This window comes from Talpa europaea, assembly GCF_964194135.1.
Source record: "Talpa europaea genome assembly, chromosome: 4".
In the NCBI taxonomy this organism is placed as follows: Eukaryota; Metazoa; Chordata; class Mammalia; order Eulipotyphla; family Talpidae; genus Talpa; species Talpa europaea.
In genome coordinates, this window is record NC_140070.1 from 49,736,256 (window position 1) to 49,761,345 (window position 25,090).

Consider the following 25,090-nt stretch of genomic DNA (forward strand, 5'->3'; position numbering starts at 1 on the left):
GCTCCCAATATTCTTTGGAGAATAAACAGTAGTTTTTCTGGGTGTTGCCAGTACTCAAAAAGATATCCATTTACACATTCAAACCAGTAGTTCCTATTGCACATATTAACATTATTTGCCATCTAGCACCCTAAATATATGGTACCTCAACAAATAAATTAAAGAATTCCAGGTGGCACAAAACTATTTCTGTTTGAACTAATATCCTTGAAAAATCACATTATTACAAGTTTTAATAAATACAGTAAGAACAGCTGGCACTTTATTAAAATTCTGGATTTTAGGTCTGGAATTTATTCCATAAATAGTTTCCTTTTTATTTGCTTACTTACCTTGGATTCATGTACTCAAGTATTATGCTCTATGAAGTGAACTCTTTCATAGATGCCATGTAAAAATTGTATTAATATGTGCCTCATTATAGAAGCAGCTGGAAGAACTGGATCACATAATTAACTGAAAAGTTACTTAGGAAAAAGCTCTGCTTTTTGCAAAACTTTAAAACACAGGCTGAAGAAAACCAAAGGAACATCTTTTTATATAGAACTCCCACTAGAAATATTATAAATATATATGCAGCATATATATTATATTTGCCTCACTAGCAGATTTTCAGTAAGTCTGGTTGGGATGATGCTATATGGTAGATAAATATCAACAAATAATTGGTGTTTCCACAGTTTTAAAAGACTTCTTTTGAAAAATAATCACAATTTCAAATTATATTATAATTTGTAGTTTACACAATTTAAAAGGGAAGAAAGAACCTTTCTTGTAAGCCTCATTTGGAAACAGCCACCAGTCCCCAGATATGGATAATGGTGGCTGAGTAATAACACTTGGTCACAATACTAAAAAGAAGTATTTACACCTTTCTGGAAAAGTACCAAATACTTTTTTAAAAGAAAGAAAGATAATCTCAATTAGCATTCCTTGGCGTGCAAAGTCATCAGGAAATGATTATCCATAATGTTGAAAGTTTTCATGATGAATCTTGGAAGCATTCAAAAAAAGCAGAGGGTGGTCATCAAGGATTGTTCAGATTGGGTTCTGTGGGATGACTTGTTCTTAATTTAACTCTGAGTTCCAGGATTTCATTCCCTTTATAACATATCTGGCAGGATCATGTTCAATTTAGTGCAAGTGCAAAATGAAAACTAAACAAAACAAACCAACAAATACATTAGGAGCAAAGGTCGATCGTTAAGATCTATAGTCTTTTCGAACTGTGTGGGCCATCCAGTTCACTTTAGTAGTCCAGCTTTCCCTGAGTGCCTCATCAAATTTCTGCTTAAATTGTTTGAGTGCTTCCTCTTCACTCTTCCCTAAAGCAAGAGAATCCTAAAAAATGAAAGAAAAATTTCTGATTTTATACATTCTTCATTGTGACATGCAAATGTCCAAGTCCATCAGAGGCTGCTGGCTCAATCATGCCTCCCCACCACCTGGTCAAGCAGTGACTCATGTTCTCATTTGAATGCTATTTACAGGAGGGAAAATGAACACCGATATGGATGATAATATAACCTCTGCCAAATGGTTTTTGAAGATGAAATAAGTTTATGATTACTGCAAGACAACTACTCAGGTGTTAGCCACTTTAACTCCTGGGTAAGAGCCAGGAGTTCTTTATTTCATTCCCTTTGAATACCTGAATGATACAAGCAGGTATAGCTGAGCTCCATGCCCACAAATTCCAATATATATTGAAAGGGGTTTTTACCTTAAGATACTGTATGTCCTTGACTGATGTGAGCTCAGGAAGCCCTGCAGTCAACATCAGTGCAAACAGAGTGATGAAGAGATTCCCATGCCGTCGTAAAATAAGATATGCATCCTCACAGCACTGGCGGAACCTTTAGTTGATTTACCAAATCACAAGATCATGATGTTAGAGGAGAGATAGCAAAATTTCATAAAGGAACAAAAGAGAGACATCTAGATTTTCCATCACAGCTGGAAAATTTCTGCCAAGCTAATGGTTCATTTCTGATTTTAACTTCTTTGAAAACTGTCCCAGAACTAAAATTTACATAGAATAAATCAAACTTTTCATAAACCACATATCTTTAAAAAAAAAAAAAACACTAAATTGAAATTCTATGATAAAAGGCAATATATCAGTATATGTTTTTTTTAACCCTATGAGACACAAAAAAAATTGATATGAAACAAGTGGTAGTTATAATCCATGAGGATTTCTGAACATACTTGTGGTCTGCCTATAGAGGCTAAGGTCGCCCAAATCAATGACAATGCTTTTACAATGAGCCTTTTTGTCTTTTTGCCTTGCTTCTCTCCCTGCTTCAAGATGGACATTCAAGAAGACCATCAAATCCTACCTCCCTACTTTTGCCAAAGAAAAAAATGGGTCCAGAGCTATATTCTGCAGAAACACGGGCAAAACTAGAAATGATAATAGTTGTCACTTGATAAGCACACAGTATGTATGGGCAGGTCATATCACATAACATATCTGTAATCATCAAAATAGCCCTGAAATTTAATTATACTTTGCCTCATTTTGAGAAGAAAATATGACAAGATAAGCAATGTGCTTGAGAGCATACAAGTAGCAAGCAATAGATCAGAGATTTCAGTTTCTCTGAGTCCCAGTTCTCTCACTGTTCATAGAATGACAAGAAAATGCCTAATCTTTCTTCTCAGCACCTCACTGTCAAATGTCTTAATGGTTTCAAAGATAGATAAAAGGTGGTACACTATCGGAATAAAACATAGTAGCTATGTCAAATTTCTAGCATTTTTTTTCTCCTTCCTAAGCATTTCTGAACTAAAATATGGATCTGGCAGGAAAATTCCCCAAAAACCTCCTATTAATAGATGAATTATCTTCCAATTTAAATATACCTCAGCTAAGAAATGCTAGTACAGGTGGTCAGATGAGGAAATGTTAGATGTGCTGACACTTGACATGAGAGCAATACTCACCGGCCGAACTTTTCAGTGTTTCCTGTTTTGCCTTGCTGAATCACATGAATGAAATCATAGGTAAGAATAAAAGGCACTCGCTCCCGTTTAATGCCAAATTTAGACTTGAAATTTCCAAGAATATGTCCAAAGTCAATGTGGAAGAGCTAAAAAACAAATGGGATTTGCTTTAATTTCCCTTGTTTTTCTTGCAGATTCTAAATGGAAAGGCAAGATCTCAGTAGCCCTAGACCCCCATGTACTACACCAGTCTTCACTTGAACCCCTTTTCTCTCTTCATAGCTTACTGGGGAAGAGTGTTTCTATCATCCATACATCTTTGATACTCAGTAGTAATCCTGATATTAAATTGACTATTCCCAGTGGGAAAGAAAAATCTTTAAAAAGAAAACTATATTCAAAATAATAGTCATGTCTGATTTGAAAAAGTCTAATAGTTCCACACATTGAAACGCGTATTTGTCAATATTCTACACAAAGAAATATAACAGAGAGAGTACATCCTTGCCCCACCTGCTCCGTCACACTTCAGTTACTACTGAAGTATTACTTTCCCTTCCCCCTTTAACATGTCTGTCTTGGTATTTGCCTTTGTTTTTAAATGGTATGTGTTCATACTTATTTTTTACCTCATAATTTTAATTCTTATTATGGAAGTTAAGATTTAGTACTCTAGCTCTGATTGCATCAATTTCTGTTCGACCAGTATTCAGTGTTTATATTGTTCAAGTATGTAAATATATTTTAAAGCTAAGCCACGCGGTAGTGGTATACAATGATTTTATTTCCTTTTTTGCTCATCTTTTTCCTTGACAAAGGAAAAAGGGGGGAGGGGCTGTTCTATGATCCTATCTTTAATTCTCCACAAAAATTTAAAACACCTAAAAATCACTATCAAAACAGTTTTTCATATGGTCCTGTAATCTACAGTTCTGGTCGGGATTAACTGTTCTCTAGGCCTGTTGCAGAGTCATCACTCTGGGTTCTCTCTGTCAGTCTTTTCCCATTTGGAATCTCCATTTCTTGAGTCCCACATCATAATTGCTTCCGGTTTAAACCAGGTTTTCTCTATATCAGCACTGACATTCTAGGCCCAATCCTTCTTTGTTGTGGGGTTCTATTCTGTACCCTGTAAGGTATTTAGGTGCATCCCCAGCCTCTACCTACTAGATGTCCTTTGTTCGGTTTCCATAGATCCTTCTATAAGTGAAACCATCCAATAGTTTTCTTTTTCCTTCTGACTTATTTCACCGAACATAAACCCTTCCAGCTCCATCCAATGTTGCTGTGAATGTGTGCCTGAATTCTTAACTAAGTTAAGAGTTCAATAAATATTGGCTTATCCTTAGATTATACCAATTCTATTTTAACTTTTTCTTGTTCCTCTTTTTAATTTCTAAGAATTCTATTTTCTGACTTTTGCACCTCCCTGGCGCAAGGGGTTAAGACCCAGCACTGTGAAGCTATCCGTAGCTTCTGCAGCACAAGTTCAATCCCCAGCCAGGGAGCTACCCACATGCACAGCAGACCTCTCCTGTCACGCCCACTGCTCCCCTCAGCAGTGTATTTCAGTACATCTGCCTGTTCTGTTTCCCACTCTGTCTCTGGTGATTGCTCTCACCCCCCACACCTCTGGCCTGTAACCCAGCTCTTGTATGCATAAATAAATCTTTAAAAAAGAGAATAATCTACTATATATAAATGCAATATAGATCTTTAAAATTTTTAATTATCTCTGTTTACTGCAGTCACTTGTTTCCCAAAATTCTTTTCCCCCCATTTTGCTTATTTTGGTCTCCATTTTTCACAGGGGAGGCTTCCCTCAAATATCTGCTTATTCTTGGCTAGCCATTCATATTTAAGTCTGAGTCAGTAAGAAGCTGAATCAGAAATAAAAATACTTGGTAGGATAGTTCACTGGTGTACTTTCTTGCAGAGTGACTGGAGAGAGACCTCAATTGTCAGGATCTATGGGTCTTTTCACTGGCACCAATCAGATTCTATTGAGAAGAATCATCTAGTGTCTTGCTGAAAGTGGGTATATATACTTGCTTGCTAATGTTCTTGAAGCAAAGCAAGTGGAAGTGACTGGGGACTGTATCACGTAATAAGCCATCTTTCACTTAATGCCCATTTTTAATATGGCAACCTTCCCTCAGTGTTTGTAGAACCTGGTATTCTTAAGTCAGCAGAATCACTTTCTTCAGAGAATTGATCTCTTTCTTGAGGTTGGGAAGAAGAGACTTGAGCACCTGAATACTCCACATATAAATGTCAGTCAATCTACTTTCAGTTCTTCCCACATTCCCATCTTTAGCAGCACCCAGTGCCTCTGAATCCAGAGATTTTCTTGGACCAATATAACGTCAAAAAGATTTCTATTTTCTCAGCTGTGCTAAGTCACTACCACTTTTCTATGTGGTTTGTATTATTCCTCACTGTATCTTTTACCTATTGTGACTTCTTCTCACTATCTCAGACTTCTTGAATTTATATATATTTTATTCTTTAACATCATATTAGAGGAGTATCAGGAAAGAATGAAGAAAAATCTATGTGTTCTATCTGACTAATCAGGAGTCTAAGGGAATCCTTGTGTGAACACAAGGTTCAACTCTCAAAGTCTAAGCCAGAACCATCCAGTGACCCACAGATTTTAATTCAGGAATGCTTCTAATGTCAGGGAATTCTAACGGTAGCCACACTGAAAATTTATCCCAAATATTTCATCTGCTTTGCTTTATATAAAAGAAATTACAAACAAACGTAAGTTACTCTGAAAAATTATTTTTTCATTTGGAAACTAAGAGCTTCTTCATTAAACAAACTGGTCCAGTTGCCTAGCTACCCTAAAATGATTATTACTCAGATTCCATTTCTCCCTATTCCCATATGATTATATTTGATGTTCTAAAAGTGTTCAGTTCCACTCAGCTTTTTTTTTTTTTTTATAGCACTGGTATCCTATTTAAAGGTAATACATCCTATATATTACCTGTTCCTTCTATTCTTTAGGTGTGTGTAGATGGGTGTGTCCCCCCCACACACACAAAATTTCTTATGTTGAAAGAATAGGTCACTTTTAAATATCTGCAGTATTTTTTAAACTATTAAATAGATGCTTATCAACTACCTATGCAAACAATAAATACATAAATAAATAAATAAATAAATAAATAAATAAATAAAGGAATGTATGAGGCAAGTGGACAATTAAACAACAAAGGGTAGGAAGTAAAATGAAAGACAAAGACTTCAGACCTCTTCACTAAGGTTTGAGAACCTTAAAAATGAAAGACTGTGAGTGACTTTGAGAATCACTGAAGAATCTGCTTGTGTTTCATGTGAGACTGTACCATACAAAAGTAGTAGCACCACTGAAGTTCTTGACAGGCTCTGGGGAGCAGCTCACCTGGCCAGTTTTTTTGACCATGATATTGTCACTATGTCTGTCTCCAATCCCAAGTACATAAGAAGCTACACAGTAGCCGGCACAGGATAAAGTAAACTCCTCAATGGCTCGATCCAGGTCATCCCTGAATAAGAGGAAAAATAAAAGCAACAAAGGTTTTTAGCCTCCAAATGTGTGGGGTGAGTTCCAATCCACACAGTTCTCTGTGAGAACTGCAACACAGAACTGCCCAAACCATATGAGCAGAAAATGCTGGATCAGCCAAGAGAGGGAGGATGATCACAGCAGAGTCAGCTGTCTTCCTAAAGACATCAGATTATTCAAACTTTGGCCATTCAACTTTGGCTATTCAAACTTTGGCTGTGTCCCAGGGGCATGCTTCAGTGAGAATGAGCAGGTTCATATGCACAGTAATGAAAGGAGACAATCAGCTTTGCTTGGGAATATTTTTATCAGTTTTGAACTAAACTTTGAATTTCATTATTAGAGTTACGTATTGCAGTTCCAATCATTTAAGTCATAGGCTCAAGTCAAAAGTGAGTAATACAGGTTCTTTAGATATAAGGTCCTAAAATCAAAATGTGGAAACTGAATCTCACACAAGTCCTTGGATTTTGCCAATGATAAAATTTAAAACTGACTTCAATCTCTAGCCAAATATACTTGCAGAGTGTTTCCCCCTGACTGAAATTCCTTAATTTCCCACGTATCAAGGTATCTGCAACACAATAACCATAAATATCGTAATTCCTAACACTGTAATTTTCAGTTTTAAGAGACCACAGTCTATAAACTCATGTATTTCTAGTCTAAATATCTACTGAAAGCTCACTAAGTTCACAGAATCACAGGAACCTTAACAAAAATATGTTTTTTTTAATACTTAAATTCTTAGATTATAACAGATAATAATAACCAAACAGAATGAACTAACCCAGAATTGTATTCTTTAAGCCAGTTCAGAAGGGCATCTTTGTTGAAAGCTGCTGCAGCAGCCACATTGCTACTGTTCAGCTGAATGTCAGCAATTGTTTCAGAGGTGCTTACAACTTCAATGAGACCAGAGCGGTCTCCTGTTGCTAAACAGCCATAAGGCAGCATCCTGAAAGGAAAAAAAAAAAAGAGTCCCATGTGTATATTATCCATAAAATGAAATGAATCAGTAACTCAGCATCTCTTTGACGTAAAAAGATTTAAAAATCTTTCTTTTAATTTAAAACAAAACCCTTGCCATTATTACATAATTGTCAAATGGGAAAATACAAGTTCTACCTTCTATTAAAGGAGTAAATCTCTTAGCCAACCAATGGAATAACTTACTGGAATTTCAATGTGCCAGCTAAATATATGATATATAGTTATTCTGTGAACTATTCTATTTGTGTAGGTGGATAGAAACACATCAGATAAAAGGAATCTTTCACTTTTACTACAAGTTTCTGGGAAGAGAACCATCCTTTATGAGTAGCAAAGAGTTGTCATTTCATAGGGAAAGCACTTTCTACATTACTTTGGTTAATGTCAACTCCTTCCTCTAGTTGTTGAAGGTTATCTTTGACTCTTAAAAATATAGAGAGTTGGGCCTCCCTGGTGGCGCGGCGGTTGAGCGCTGGGTTGCGAAGCTGCCCGCAGCCTCTGCAGCGTCGGTTCGATCCCCTGCTGCTCCCCGGCCACCGGAGGAGGGTCCCACATGGCACGCAGACATCTCCTGCCGTCCGCTGCTCCCCTCAGCAGTATACTTCGGTCCTTCTGCCTGCTCTGCTCCCCGCTCTGGCTCTGGTGAATTCTCTCACCCTCCCGCGCTTCTGACTGCACCCAGTGCTTGTATAAATAAATAAATCTTTAAAAAAAAAAGAATATTTAAAAAAAAACCCAAAATGTTACTTCCTTGTTGACATTTTTACACTGGCTTCCCACCTTACAGTATAGCCAGTTTGCTTGACGCGCCTCATAAGGTTTTCAGTATGGCCCCTTTCACCTTTCCTAGAATCCTCCCCTTGTTCCCTATGTTCCTACTATACTGGCTTCCTTGCTACTCCTCGAACATATTAGACACAATATTGTCTAATTCCTTTATTCATGCTATTTTTTTCTACATGCTATTGGAAAATATTCTTCCTCAAAGATATCCATCTGGCTTATTTACCTCTTTGAAATATCACCATCTCAGTGAGAAATTCCCAGATCATCCTATTTAAAATTGTAACACTATTTATGATACAGTATTTGCTATCTCTTCCCTGCTTTATTTTTCTCTACAACTCTCAATACTACCTAATATTCTATACATTTAATTATTTCATTTATTGTCTGTCTCCACAATTAGGATGAAGTTCAGGCAAGGATGTTTTATTTACTGCTATATATCCTCAGTGCCTGAGAATGTGTCTGGTATAAAGCAGGTACTCAGTAGATCTTTTTATTTTTTTATTTTATTTTATTTTTAATAGAGGCATGTTTTATTTATTTATTTGTTTATTTGTTTGTTTGTTTTTTGTTTATACATGCACTGGGTACAGTCAGAAGCGCGAGAGGGTGAGAGAATTCACCAGTGCCAGAGCAGGGAGCAGAGCAGGCAGAAGGACCGAAGTACACCGCTGAGGGGAGCAGCGGGCGCCAGGAGAGGTCTGCGCGCCATGTGGGACCCTTGCCCGGTGGCCAGGGAGCAGCCGGGGATCGAACCAGCGCCGCAGAGGCTGCGGGCAGCTTCGCAACCCAGCGCTCAACCGCTGCGCCACCAGGGGAGGCCCTCAGTAGATCTTTTTAAATGGTCAAATTTAACAACAAAATTCTTATACATTAGGTTCCTAACTTTATAAATGAGGAATGACAACAATTTGCAAAAGGTCACACAATCAAATAAGTGAAAGGTCCAAGATTCAAAACTAGGCCCATGTCACTCTAAAATATTCTTTTTAACCTCCACAGTCACAATGTTAACAGGTCTCTAAGGTTGCTTATTATGCAAAATAATTTTTGCCAAGTATAAACAGGCAACATTTTGCTTTGATTTGTATTTCTATAATCCCTAGTAAAAGTAAGAATTTCCTTAGATTTCTTTTAGCTGCTGCAAGAATTTCTTTTGTGAGTTAGCTATTTAATTTTTTTGCTTATTTATTCAGGATATAAACATTTCTTAAAGCATAAGTTTATATGTTAATATCCATTTTTCATCGATGTAAACATATTCTTCAGTTATCTAAAGGTTGAGTATTGTCATTAGAGCAATTCCATAATGGAATGAGAAACCTTGGAAAAGATCAAATGAAAAAATGTGGTGTTAGGTGACAAAAGAAAACATAACAAATGAAATTCATAGTTTCAATAAATGTTTGGACGCAGCTATGTGACAGAAATGATATTAGCTGATGGTGACAAAGAGGTGTGCAAAAAACCAATTTCTACTTTCATTAAACAGACAATGCACAAATAGGCACATGCATACTGATCCAGGGGAGAAAGTCAAGACTCAAGAAAGATCCCCAAGAGTAGGAATAATAGCAGAGCTGGAAGAGAGTGCAAGAGAGAACATAAAAGAAAGGTGGGAAGGAGAAACAGTGTTATAAAGATCATTAAGACCCCCACGTGCCAAGACTTTATGATAAAGGAGAGGGAAGGTATGTGTGTGACTCTAGGGAGAGTGTATGAGTGTTATGAAACAATCAGATAAAAGAGGAAAGTTTTATCAAATAGTACCTAACATTCTTTCCAACAAACAATTCAATTATTTTACATCCATCTAAGCACTTTCTTAGATCTAGAAAAATAAGGTTGGGAGAATTATCAAACTATATGCTGGTAGACTGGAATACCGAGTGATTGCTTTACATTTTCATTATTACTTCCCTTTTAAAAAAAATTACTAGTCACTAAGAAAGGTAGTTAGGGAGCATGAAAATATCCCTCTCCTTATCGTGACAGAACACATGCTAGAGTACACTTTGGCTCACTTTCCTGCATCTCCTCCTACTCCACTTGCAATCAAACTGGACAAAAGTTCAACAACTTCCTCTTCAAAAGCAGGCAAGGATAAAAGCATTCAGTGTCTTGAAGATGAAGTGCTTACAATGGGAAGGAAAAAACATCCTTGTCAAAAAGACAGTTTGGCAGAAGTCAAGCTGGGGACAAATAGATGGAGCCCAGACCCTCTTGCACAGGCAGTGGCCACCCTTTCATACACTTCTACATTTCTTATAAAGGTCAATATAACAATTGGTAATGCTTACCTTCTTTTCTCACATTTCTAATCCAAAGATCAATTTGTTACCTTTCCACTAAATCAAGACTGAAAAATGAAGTAAATTCTATAGGACTGGGGATGGCAGCTCCATACCCTTTCTCTGAGTGGGTATGTAGAAAAAAGTTTTAAATGGTCTTGACTCTTGACACATCGACTCAAGTCTGAGTGGTGCCATAGCCTTCAAGAGGAAAGAACGACTCCTTTTCTTAATGTTACATTACTTCCATCTTCTTCTTTATCCTTCTGAAACTACTGATATTGGTGTCATTAAAGAACTGCTGTGGTGCACTCTTAAAAGGGGGGAGGATCCCCTTAATGTAAAGTCACAATGAAGACAACAGTGCAAAAACCAAAGTCACATGTATGCAGAGTTGGGGGAAAAGAGAAGGAGACTGACAAATCTATCATGTAGAAACTGCTCTAACTGACAGCAAAAGCCAATTGCCTATTATTTGTCAACCAAAGGAGGTCAGAGTTGTAAAATACTGATGGCTTCTAATTTGGAATGAGAGATATCTAAAGTATATTAGGAGACAGATAAAAATGAAAATGGAAAATATATACTTTCATTCTTGCTAATCACATGACACTGTTACAGTACTAAAAATATCCTGATTGAAGTTGTAATGTGTAGAAGGTACCTGAATATTTTAGAGTGTACTTAAAAGAGTGTGTGCAACGTGACCTAGTTTAACCTGAACAGCTGGTCAAAAGAAAAACAAACACAGTAAGAATGCTGGAGCATCTGTATTTATAGAAACAATTTTTTTAAGGTGAAAAAATATTAGTTTGAAAATGAACTCAAAAGAATGGAAGTCCTACATATTTTTTTAAACATGGGGTCAGAGTACAAAAGCCAGCAAAGATCTCACTGGACAGACAAGTTCCTTTTTCTTCTTAGACACATAATAGTTCCCATCAGACAGACACCCGGTTTAGTTCTAGCACTCCCACATGTGGCGGCCTCAGCCTCCTTTTTGTCTGAGGTCACAATGAACTTCATTTGATGTTGAGTATACTTTACATTTGAATAGGATGGGTAAAATCAAAAAAAGAATAGCATTTGATTGGGGTTTTCAATAAGGTTAATGGAATTAAGGACAAAGTCTTTAGCTCAACCTTTCCTAACATTAACAAAACTCATCATATAGCCTGAATTTATGCTTATCAAAGGAGACCACTGTTAAACTGATAAATCCTGGAAAGGACCATGAAAGACTAGCCTAAGTTTGAAAAGTTACCCCCACTTTTGTGGTATAAAATCAAGTGAAAATATTTCTGGTGGGTTTTACTTTATAGAAAGAGTCAGTAAACTTTTGCTGGAAGAAGTTATATAATAATGAGTATTTCAGGCACTGTAAACTATTAGGTCACTAATAACTCTGCAGTTACAACATAAAAGCAGTCATAAACAACATCTAAACAAATGGTTGATGGATAAATGTCAATAAAACTTTATTTACCACACCCTCCCCACAAAAGGGCAGCCCAGACCCTTCTTACAAGTCACCCATTCCTCCTATCTTTGAAGAATTTCTTATAAGCGGTTAACCAAATAACTACATAGTCAAAAACACAAATTCTAATTTTACACAGCTGTACTAGAAATTCCTCCTAACTTAAAAGTAAAACCCTGTGTTTACAGTGTTCAAAGGGTCCTTTTTAGATGGTCTGTATAATAATCTCTCTTCTTTATTCAAATCACATCTACAAATCCCACAAAAGGAACTAAACCCATAGCCTTTCTACCTTAACAATACTAGAATAATTTACTTGGGAAGGATATAAGACTGAGAATGTTTCCTTTAAAAAAAAAGTCATCAAAAAGAAATTAGTGGTAAATTATATATTTTGGGCATAGGAACACTTCGATAAACCAAGTTACTGGACATGTCTTACCACAATTGCTTTCTCACTTTAGACTGGTAAGATAATAGAAATAACAGGTTTAGAATGACAGACCTAACCGTATACAATCACAGTGTATACCGTAAATATGAGGGTGAAGCTAGTACAAAGGATATTTTCTATAGAATTATCGTGTTTTGAATGCTCTGATGGATCCCAGTAAGATTTCAGTCACAATGAAGTGTTTCTTTGACTGGACTCAGACCTCTTCTAGCATAATTTGCCTATTTCCTGGGAGAGTTTCTCAAAAGTAACCAGAGCCAACTGTTTAACAATGCAGTTATCTAAGGGGTAAATAACAGCTGATACAAACAATACACTGACCAAAAAGCTTAATATAAGCTTGGGAGTTAGATGTCCACAGGGAACAGAGAAAAATTCTCTAAAAGACCATGTGCATGGATAGAGTATTATGCATGCCCAGAGTTGTGCACAGGCGCAGGAAAGAACTCAAATGGCTTCTCTTTTCTTGTGAACTTCGAGGCATTACACAAGTTAGGGTTAAGTCATTATTCTGAATTTCCTGACTGACTGCTGAAGGCAAGCCTCAACATGCACACAAAGTCCCCTAGTAAAGAATGGAAGACACGTGGTTTCCAGGCATTTAAAAAAATCTAAGTTCAATCATTAGCTGGCCAGTAAACTAGCCAGTGACCACACATGACAAAGAATTAAAAGAACTGAAGATTATTCTAACATAATTAGTGAGAAAAGTTACTAAATAAACAACAAAGAGCAACAACAAAATATCCTTAGCAAGCAGGACTATCTCATTTTCAAAGTTGTCAAATTACAAAGTGATCAGTTTAAGAGAAAAATATGAGATATTTTTTAAAACTCAGACAATATGGCAAATCCACAAGAAAAAAAGCACACTGAAAGGTGAAAGGTATTCCTAAGAAAGGTATTCCTAAGAAAGCCCAAATGTTGAACTTAATAAGCAAAAATCTTTAAATATCTATTTTAAGTATGTTCAAAGAACTAAAGAGAATCATGTGTAAAGAACATATTCAAAGTGTTGGAAGATCATCAACTGAGAATTCAATATCCAGTAAAACTATTCTTCAAAAAAAACAAAACAAAACTATTCTTCAGAAAACAAAATTTACAAAGCCATAATAATCAAGACTATGCATAAACAGACATGTAGATCAATGCAGTCCAGGAAAAACCCTCACATTTACAGTCAAGTGATGTTTGACTGTGCCAAGAAATTCATTGAAGAAAGAATCGTCTTTTCAACAAAACTCTAACAAGACAGAGAAGGGTGAAAAAAACACATATGAAACAATTTTAGACATGCAAAAGGATAAAAAATTTGAACAAGGCAGAAATTTTTAAATTTTACAAGAGGATGTTATTAAAAAAAAAAACTATGACAATAATTTTGAAAACCTTAATGAACTGTAAAATTCTTTTTTTTTAAGATTTATTATTTATTTATGCATACAAGAACTGGGGTACAGGCCAGAGGTGTGTGGGGGGGGCGGTGAGAGGATTCACCAGAGAGAGTGGGGAACAGAATAGGCAGATTGACTGAAATATACTGCTGAGGGGAGCAACGGAAGAGTCAGGAGAGGTCTGCTGTGCCGAAGTCCAAACCTACAAACCTATTCATTCTTTCTGGAATCTCAGACATATGTATAGTTTTATACCTACTGAGATTGAAATAAGATAATGTATTTGAGAATACACTATAAATAGTAAAGTGCTTTGTAAGTATTATGAACAACAAATAACAGTAAATAATAAGAGGAAAGGAATCATGAGTTAAAGATCACATGAGAGAAAAATTCGGTAGAAATCTCACCGAAGATCCAGACCAGCTTCTTTCCAGAGTAAATCCATTAGGCGCAGCATTTGGAGTGTTAACATATCCTGTCGTAAATCTAAGGGGGATAAAAGTGCTTTATTATAAATGCTTTCAACTTTATGCCTAATAATGTTAATTCAAAATTAGCTAATTCAGTCATAATTAACTGAAACTACTGACAAATGTTTGGTTTGTTAACATGTCCCCGTAACACTACTTAAGAAATTTAAAAGGGGGGGAAAGCAAATATTTTTAAAAAATGAAAAATGATGGAAAAAATAAATAATAAAAAATTAAAAAGTTATTTTAATAATATAATTTTAATAATATAAGCTCCTTTACTACTTGTGAAGAACAAGATAATACATACAATACTGCATTGCATGGCACAAAGTATGCTGTATTTACCATCCATACAATTCACACCACTAAATTTTCCCTTCTTGTTTGTTTCAAGGGACACACTAAAACAATATTCTTAAGAATCATGTTAGTAACTGCATGATGATTTTTCACAAAACTGTAACACTTGGTTGTATTTATAATCATGTTTTAAGGGTAACATTTAGGTAACAGGTTATGGGAAGCACCCATTTCCACATAATGATATTCATATAGTCAAGTGGGGTTAAAAATCTAGCAAAAACACTACAAGTTCTTTCTTAACTAACTGTAAGCACATATTTTATACACATTTACTTAAGTATCTTAATTACTTTTCAACAACCCCAACACAAAGATGCTATAATCCTCATGGACACGAAGAACCTAAAGTTCAATGAACCTTGTAAGACTTGCAATAGCAAACAAATAAATGGTGGCAGTCATGACTTTTCTAGTTAGTGTGATTACTTCACAGGCATTTCTTTCATCAAGTACTGGGTCTATAAGTCAGTAAGATTTATTTTAATTAAAATATAAATGAATAATTTAAAATATAGCAGAAACATCAAAACTGCTATCAATGAAATAGGATATATGAATATATTATTGAAAATATTTTCCTATATTTCACTGATTCTTCCCCAAATAAGCAGTCTCTGTAATCTGTAGGAAAAAGGGTAAGGTTTACTTAAACAATGTACTTAGTAAATACAGAAATAATTTTCCAAAAGGAGGAAAAGGGATTTAGGACACGCCCAATTTTACCCTATGACCACTAATAGCTTCTTCTTGACTGCTACGTCTTACACATTTATACTTCACTTTTCTGATAAAGCAAACTGAGAACAAATAAAAATTACTAAGGAATTTGGCTATGTAAAAGCCTTGTACATACCATCACCATTTTTAAAAATAACTCCAACTGAATCCTCACCAAACACCTTGTTATTGTACACGAGCCACAAAGGCTTCATTTTGGAATCCATGTATTTACATTTTTCAACACTGAAATCAAACAAGGAGAAAATCAGTCCACTTCAATTTAAAGATACGGTAACATCATGATTTTCCCAGGATACACTAAGTTTGGAAAAATCCCTCACCTCTTCCATTCAGATCTGCAGAAGTCAGAGTTACAACATTTTCACTTGGTAGAAAAGTAACTGGGATGACAGCATTAGTTGGCATGTAGTGATGCCAGATGGACTGAACTGAAAACCCAATTTGCCCTTCTCACTTCCTACACTTGAAATCACTCCTTCTCTATTCTTCTTTAACTTTTATTTTTATATAGTCAATAAAACTCAGAACATATCACTGGATTAAAATTACAATTGAGTTTATACTTGATTTCCTTTTTTAATTCTTTATTCTTTTTTTAAAAAATTATTTATATATATTTTACATCTATACTTGATTCTTAAAGAGTAATCAACTTTGAATACTTATATACTGAACACATATTACTTTTATAAGAATGAAAAAGAAATAACTTTCCAAATTCAAGATCTCACTTTGAAATAGAAACATTAATTAGTAAATTATTATTGCTGCCAATATTCTGCGTACATAGGATTTCAAACTTAGAAACAAGTAAGACAGAAAACAAATTTATTACATACAACTGAAAGGACATTACGTTGTAATAACTTTCACCAAACCCACAGGTAAATTTAGTTGGTAGGCATACATGCTATTAAACACAGTAACAACCTGTGAGGACTTTGAGAAATTCCTTCTTTATACCCTTTACTGGGAGCATCCTACTGCTCTTCCAAGGTACTCACATGGAAATATTTTCTGCATTGCTATATTAATGGGAGGTTCACGGAGTTCAGTAGATAGTTACTTACTAGAGTTCTGAGAGGATGACACATGGGTTCAAAGGCGACTGCAGGTCTGAGAGGGCTTCCCGATAAGCATTCTGTTTTAAACAAGTGTGCATGGCCTCTTTCCCTTTGGCTCTGTTTAGCTTCATTGCATTGAGTTTGATTAAACTATTTAAAGTTTTTAATTTATTGAGTGCTTCAACCTGAAAAATAAGTTTCCCCCACCACCAAAATTCATTTGTGGTTAAAATAAAGTACAATAACACTTGGTGATCCCTTTAATCAGTAATCATTCCCTCCCCAACCCTCTCATTTCCTGTAAACACATGACAACCAACTAAAGAACACTGTTTTGGCTTATGACAAACATAAGATACAACATAAGATACAACATAAAATTATTTTTATAATCTGTTACTTAAAGCTCCATTTTCAAACATTAACCCTTTTCTTAAATGAGGAAGATAAGAAACAATACTCAAAACTCTGCAGTTCAATGAGTAATTGAAATTGAAATACAACAAATCTAAAACACTCCATTTGGCCAACTCCATAATACAAGGAGTAAATCTATGTACAACAAATCCTGGGGTTCATGACATTCAACCATTATACCTACTTATTGTCATCACTCCTTATAAAAAACTTATGCTAGTAGCACAGTGATTCAAGAATGATTTTAAACTACTGTGTTTAAAAAATCAACTTTATTAATAATAATTGAGTCTTTCCATGTCATATTATGTAAAATTCCGTAAGACAGACCTAGTCTCAGCCAACCATAAATCAAAAGGGAATATTCATTCTGGAAACAAATGATAAAAACAGAATATTTCTCTCAATATGTAAGTTGTATATAATAAGTATATAAAATATGTATGCAACAAACATTAGAACATCATCGCTTGTATTTATTTTACACCATGTTTTGATTTTTGAACTCTGAATCTAAGCAAAGAAACCACTAAAGACCCCATAGGGAGGTGAATTCAGGCATGCACTTTCTACAGACAGACTGAAGGCATGCTCACAGGAAACTGGAAAGGTTCTATGCAGTTTAATGATAAAATTAAGATGGCTGAGTTCTGCCAAGTTAGCCATCTGTCGAAACCACAGACACTCCACTTCTCAACAATTTTAGGAGCTATACAAACACTGGTGAAAAGGGAACTAGCTGAAAACTGGGCTAGCCAAACAGAAACTTACTGAAATATTTCAAATTTGAAGTTCTTCCTTGTTTATACAGTTGCAAATTTTCATACCCCATTACTAATTGTGTTGATATCCAATTCCCTGAACAATGTTCTGAATATCCCCATGGACATAAGTCAAATACTTGTTTGTGTTTCAACACTTTGACTTTTTATAGGTTTACAGTGATAACAGGAAACTGCCATATAAAGGGTACCACATTCCCTTGCTATTCATCAGTCAAGAAAAATAGTAAGAATAATGTGATCATACATCTGTCATGTGTTTGGATTTTATTCTCCATGCAGAGATAAAAAGGGGAGAAGGAGAGAGATGACATAATTCATCTACATTTTGTAAACTTTCACTTTATATGCTGTGTAGAGAATGTGGGGAGAAGGGACAAAAATGGAAACAAATGGCATAATTAGGAGAGTAATAAAGAAAAGTCTGGTAAGGAGGATGATGGATCTGACTAGGATGGCAGCCATGAACACAAGAGGCACTGATAGGTATGAGATATATTTAAGAGGTCTATAAGATTAAGGGAATTAATAGATATATACCTTATGTTATTATAAAGAATTATGATAATAATTGCTTAATAATTCATAATAACAGGTGAATAAATGTTAACTATTATTACCATCATAAATGGGCTTTCAAAAAGGGAGGGATGAGATAAAGTTGTTTAAACACAAATGAATAAAATTAAAATAGAACAGTAAAATAATCTATGAAAACCTATGGGAATTCCCTTGGAAATACAAATAAGCTATAAAAGTATAGTGGAACAATTAATTAGTGCAGGGATCTGACATAAAAACAGAGTGAGACACCAGACAGGTATAGGAAAAAGTGGGTAAGAATAAGGAAACAAATGGCCTTCAAATGAGAGCTAGAGGTAGGGGAAACCTTGCTAAGAAGAAAAACTAATGTACCAAGAAGTAAATCCCAGGAGAGAATTTTTAATACTAGAGAAAATTTCAGAAGAGTGTATTAAATATGCTGATAGCTAGATGAAGTACCACCCTGCTAAAAGTTGCTTGTCATAAAAAACTTATGGTATGATGTTTATACTATGACAGGAATAAACAACTAAGCAATAAACCTTCATTTCTCTGACATACACTCATACACCTAGCCACCAGGGAGGCCCAGGACCTACATCTTTTTACAGGTAATTGCACACTACAGAAAAGGAAATAATCAGGCCTTTTAGGGGTTACTATTTATGTAGAAGATGACAACTCTCGGGAAATCACAGTGGATTATTGTTATTACATAACAATAACCAAGTGGTTCACCATATGTGGTTGTTCAGGATGTGCTTGAACAAGGCCTCCCTTGTGGTGCAAGGGGTTAAGTACTGCACTGTGAAGCAATCCAAAGCCTCTGCAGCACAAGTTCAATCCCCAGCCAGCCAGGGAGCAACCCACATGGCGCAGCAGACCTCTCCTACCTCGCTGCTCCCCTCAGCAGTGTATTTCAGTCAGTCTGCCTGTTCTGCTCCCCATTCTGTCTCTGATGGATCCTCTTACCCCCCGCATCTCTGGCCTGTACCCCAGCTCTTGTATGCATAAATAAATAAATCTTTAAAAAAAAAAAAAAGAAGAAGAAAAGATGTGCTTGAACAAAGGTACACATGCCCTGGTGCCTGGTATGTAGCTATTGATGTGACAAATGTTCCCTCCCTCCCCAACCCTCATACCTGTCAATAAAGACCATCATAAGCAGTTTACTTTAAGTTGGCAATGCCAACAATACACTATCTCTACTCAGGAATGTACCAACTTTCCAAAGCCTATGTCATAATTTAGTTTGGGAGAATTTTCACTGACTTTTCCTTCAACAAGGTATCACTCTGGTCCATTACAATGATAACATTATGTTGAGTGAATCTAATAAGAATGAGCAACTACTCTAGATTTTAAAAATAGTGTGTGGGGCCTCCCCGGTGGCGCAGCGGTTGAGCGCTGGGTTGCGAAGCTGCCCGCGGCCTCTGCGGCGCCGGTTCGATCCCCGGCTGCTCCCCGACCACCGGAGGAGGGTCCCACATGGCGCGCAGACCTCTCCTGCCACCCGCTGCTCCCCTCAGCAGTGTACTTCGGTCCTTCTGCCTGCTATGCTCCCCTCTCTGGCTCTGGTGAATTCTCTCACCCTCCCGCGCTTCTAACTGTACCCAGTGCATGTATAAACCAAACAAACAAACAAATAAAACATGCCTCTATTAAAAAAAAAGAACAAAAATTAAAAAAATAAATAAATAAAAATAGTGTGTGTGTGTGTGTGTGTGGAGGGGGGAAGATGGGAAATAAATCTGACAAACACTGGAAGCTTTCCATTCATCAAAGCCCATGTGGCTATGTATGACCACTGTTGACTGCCTAATGTGCCAGCAGCAGAAATCAACAGTGAGTGGCCAGTGTGATACCATTTATCCTGAGTGGTCAGCTGGGTTTCTAGTGACAAGTTGATTACAATGGACTGCTTCTATTTTGGAAGGGGTAGTATTTTGTTTACACTGGAATAGATACTTATTCAGGATACTGATATGCCTGCCTTTGCAAGCAATGTTTCTGTTAAAACTACCATCTGTAGACTTATAGAAAACCTTATTCACTGTCAGGGTATTCCAGAGAGCACTGCTTCTGATCCAGGAATTTACTTCATAGCAAATGAAGTGTGCCAGTGGGTTCACGCTCAAGGAATTCACTGGTTACAATGCCAGCTAAGTGGCAATACCTTGCAGGGTTGGAACAATGTTCTCTATAAGGCTGTGTAAGTTCTGCCTCTGCACCAACACATGATGTGATACTGATTCTTACGGGAGGATTCATAGGTCCAGAAATCAAGGGGTGGAAACAGAAATGGTAACCACTCACTATTATCCCTAGTGACTCACTAGCAAAAATATTGCTTCCTGTTCCTCTGTCCTTATGCTCTGCTAGTATAGAGGTCTTAGTTACAGATGGTGGAATGGTTCCAATGGGAGAATAACAAAGATTCCATTGACTGGAGCTTAAGACTGCTCATGAGTCACTTTGAACGTCTCATGCTGCCAGATCAAAAGACAAAGAAGAATGGTGCTAGCTGGAATGACTGATCCTGACTAATAAGGGGAAATTAAGCTACTACTCTATAATAGAGTTAAGGAAGACTATACACAGAAGGTCATTTAGGGCATCTTATTACCATGTCCGTGATTAAATGATCAACAGAAAATTCCATTAATTCAGGTAGGACTACTAATAAATGGCCCAGACACTTGAAGAATGAAAGTTTGGATTATCCTAGCAGGTAAAGAACTACAACTATAAACCAGAGACACACTACGGGTGGGGGGGCGGGAGCGGGGAGGATATAGGATGAAAACAAGGGTTGTGGGAATTGTGCAAAAATGAAAAATGATGTAAAAAATATATAAAATTTAAAAAATTTTTAAAAAAGAACGACAAGTAACTAAGGTGCTTGCAAAAGGCAAAGGGAACACAAAATGGGTTGGAAATATCATTTACGACTATATGCAGGTTACATACATGAGGACTGTAATTGTTCCTGAGTGTTTCTTCTTATTTTGTTATAATGTGTGCATTATAAACATTATATAGATACATATTAAATATCTTTTTTTTCTCCCTTTGTTCTTATTCCCTTACCATGTAACATAAGGTGTGTTGACTTTATACCACAGTATTTAAGTGTTAATTTTATATCATAGCACTTCATTTCAGGATATCAAGAAGAGTAAATACCATTCAGGATATTACCTCCTCTTCTGGGAAAGAAGTCAGTACATTTTCTGTTGTACTCAGTGGAGTTGTATCATGTGAGGTAGAAATTTTATTTGGGAGATTAAGTATGTGTATGGGTGCCACACTGAGTTGTGATGGTAAGTTTTATCTATCATTTCCACTGGACAATTGGGAGTACCCAGATGTTTGGTCTAACATTATTCTAGGTGTGTATGTGAGGGTGTTTTTGTCTGAGATTAACATTTTAATCAGTAGACTCAGTAAACAGATTTCCCTTCCTAGTGTGGGTGGATTTCATCTAAACATCTGCAGTATTGAACAAAACAAAAGGCAGACCCTCAATGAATAAGGAGGAATTCAACCTGCCTGAATGCATTGAACTAGGACATTGGTCTTTTCCTGCCTTTGGACTTGAATTGAAACATTGGCTTTCCTGCATGTCAAGCCTGTCTGCTTATTGACTAGAATTTACACACTGTTGGCTCTCGAGGTTCTCAGGCCTTCAGACTCAAAGTGGAACTATATGATCATTTCTCCTGGATTTCCAGCTTGCTTGATTACAGATTTTGGGACTCTCGGCTATATAAGAAGTATCACCTCCCCCAGTTTCTCCATTCCTCTCTCTCCCTCTTTCCAATCTCAATCTCTCTCTCTCTCATTGGTCCTGATTAACAATATTTTAATTAGGTTCAGTTATGAAACCTCTTTGAAAACAACTAATATATTCTCTACCTAGCTACTATGAACTCTTCCTTAACAGCTAGGTTATGCAGTCTAAGCTAGGTTTGTACTTCCATAACAACAGTTCTATTATAACAATCAATGATTTGCACACCTACTCTACAAAACATAAAGTCCTTAATTATTAGCAACATGGTTAATTTGACTTCATAGTACCAATACCTAATACAAACTCTGACATATAATTGGTTCTGAGTAAAGTATATAAAATCATTAAGTAAATCTCCTCCTGTTAGGTTAGATACTACTCAATTCAATAAAAATTACAGCTAGACAACAAGAACATTTGTTGCTATCTATCAATGAAGGTCTCCAACCGTAAGAAGCTAGAATACAGGATTGCTTTATTTAGGTGGTAGAAATGCTCTTATCTCATCCATTAGGGAACCAAGGACCCACCAACAAATCAAGACTGACTATGGTTATGCTTCTCATTTCTAAGCAAGCAATTTTAAAACCATCACTACTTGCAATTACTTGGCTGTATAAATCAGGATTTTCTCCAAAACAATTTATAGAAATAACTGGATACTAAGATTACAACTATCATTCAAAACCACCCATTATGAAATTCTGTGTTCAATAAAACAGCTTCATGGTTCTTTTAACTGGCTTGTTTTATTTTAGCTTCAAAAACACCTTTATGGGCCTCCCTGGTGGTGCAACGGGTTAGGACGCAACCTGTGAAGCTGTCCGCAGCCACTGCAGCATGAGTTAGATCCCCAGCCAGCGAGCTACCTACATGGTACAGCAGACCTCTCCTGACTTTCCTGCTGCTCCCCTCAGCAGTGTATTTCAGTAAATCTGCCTGTTCTGTTCCCCACTCTGTCTCTGGTGAATCCTCTCACCTCCCACAACAACACCTCTGGCCTGTACCCTGGTTCTTGTGTACATAAATATTTTTTTTAAAAAAAAAAAAAAACCTTATACTGATAAAATGGCATTGTTGTCTATTTTGTACATTTAATCTATTTTTAAGTGTTGCTGATATAAAAAGGACAGAGTTGTGTTCCTAAAGAGGTTCGAAAACCTCCAGGAATATAAGAACTTTAGCTTTATAGCTAGACAAACCTAAGTTTGAAACTTATTTCTGTTAATTAATAATGTGGGCTTTTAGGCAAGTTATATAATATATATGGGTCTCATTTTTTCCCCTCAGTATTTCCCCTTGTCAAATATGGATGGACAGTATGGTGGCACATTATTAAGAGAACAAAATAACACATTTAAACAATATGGTTCCTGGATTATAGTAAATATTTAATATCTGACCTATTAATATCATTAATATCTCATCATCTGCAATTATTAGAAAATAAGGGCCTAGAAAAATGAGGGACTGTGTGAGAATATCACAATTTCAGGCATGTACCAAGAGCTTGAAAAAGTAGCTTAAGCATTCTTAAATCTAGAAGTTATAACACTATGGACTTAGATGTCACAATATCTCAAGTATAAAAGAAATGGCAGACTATATGAATCATAAATACTATGTGAATTGGAAAGAGTACTCAGGGATATGAAAATAATGGATGTAAAAATTTAGTAACTGTTAAATATGTCTTAGATATTTCCTATTGAAATTTAAGGCATGGTATTAATAGATACTATGAGGAATCCTAATTTTTCAGATAGCAGTCAATTAATATTCTTCTAAGTTTGTTGAAACTTCATTTCTTTTTAAAAGAATTATTTTTTATTCATACAAGAGCTGGATTACAGGCCAGATTCGTGGGAGGGTGAGAGGATCCACCAGAGACACAGCGGGGAAAAGAATAGGCATGCGGACCAAAAGCACTGCTGAGGGGAGCAGTGAGCGAGACAGGAGAGGTCTGCCTCACCATATGGGATTCTCCCTGGCTGGCTGCGAATCGAACCGGCGCTGCGGAGGCTGCGGACAGCTTCACAGTGCTGCGCTCAACCCACTGTGCCACCGGGGAGTCCTGAAACTTCATTTCTTTTTTTTTTTTTTTATCTTTTTTTTTTAATTAATAAATTTTATTTTTATATTCTCCATACAATTGCAATCCCCCCATTCTGACCCCAATCCCTCCCCTCCCGCCCCCCACCCCGCAAAAAGTGTCTCTGGTTCATAGTTTTTGTTGATTTTGATTTTCACTTTCTTATAGTTATTCATTTTCCTGGTCCCTTATTTAAGTTTTCTAGATCCCTGCTATGAGTGAGACCATCCGGTATTTTTCTTTTTCTTTATGGCTTATTTCACTGAGCATGATCCCTTCCAGCGCCATCCATGTTGCTGCAAATTGCATGTGTTTATCTTTTTTGAATGCTGAGTAATATTCCATGGTGTATATGTACCACATCTTCTTGATCCAGTCATCTATTTTTGGGCATTTGGGCTGTTTCCAAAGCTTAGCTATTGTAAATAGTGCTGCTATAAACATAGGGGTGCAGGTGTTCTTTGGAATTGATGTTTCTGTGTTCTTTGGGTAAATACCTAGGAGTGGAATTGCTGGATCATATGGAAGCTCTATGTTTAGTAGGTCCAGAAATCTCCACACAGCTCTCCATAGTGGTTGGACCAGTTTGCACTCCCACCAACAGTGCAGAAGAGTTCCTTTTTCTCCACAACCTCGCCAACATTTGTTGTTGCTATTTTTTTTAATATGTGCCATTCTCACTGGTGTAAGATGGTATCTCATGGTAGTTTTGATTTGCCTTTACCTGATTGCAAGTGATGTTGAACATTTTTTCATATGCCTGTTGGCCATTCGCATTTCCTCTTCAGAGAAGTTTCTTTTTAGTTCCTCTGTCCATTTTTTGACTGGATTATTTTCTTTGTTGTTGTTGAGTCTCATCAGCTCTTTGCAGATTTTTGTGATCAGTCCTTTATCATTAGTGTTGGGT

General features: G+C 36.3%; 1 protein-coding gene across 1 annotated transcript in view; it reads right to left on the bottom strand.

Annotated features, from left to right (window-relative positions):
- Positions 1–1,024: 1,024 nt before the first annotated feature.
- Positions 1,025–25,090, bottom strand: part of PIK3CB (phosphatidylinositol-4,5-bisphosphate 3-kinase catalytic subunit beta) — a gene marked incomplete at its 5' end in the record, with an annotated part of 72,997 nt that continues 48,931 nt past the window's right edge. The window contains 8 exons of the mRNA XM_084232607.1: positions 1,025–1,341; positions 1,724–1,856; positions 2,950–3,095; positions 6,362–6,485; positions 7,296–7,463; positions 14,320–14,398; positions 15,602–15,711; positions 16,560–16,738. Of these exons, the coding sequence (XP_084088733.1) occupies positions 1,204–1,341; positions 1,724–1,856; positions 2,950–3,095; positions 6,362–6,485; positions 7,296–7,463; positions 14,320–14,398; positions 15,602–15,711; positions 16,560–16,738 (1,077 nt within the window). The 3' untranslated portion in view covers positions 1,025–1,203. The remainder of the gene's footprint in view (positions 1,342–1,723; positions 1,857–2,949; positions 3,096–6,361; positions 6,486–7,295; positions 7,464–14,319; positions 14,399–15,601; positions 15,712–16,559; positions 16,739–25,090) is intronic.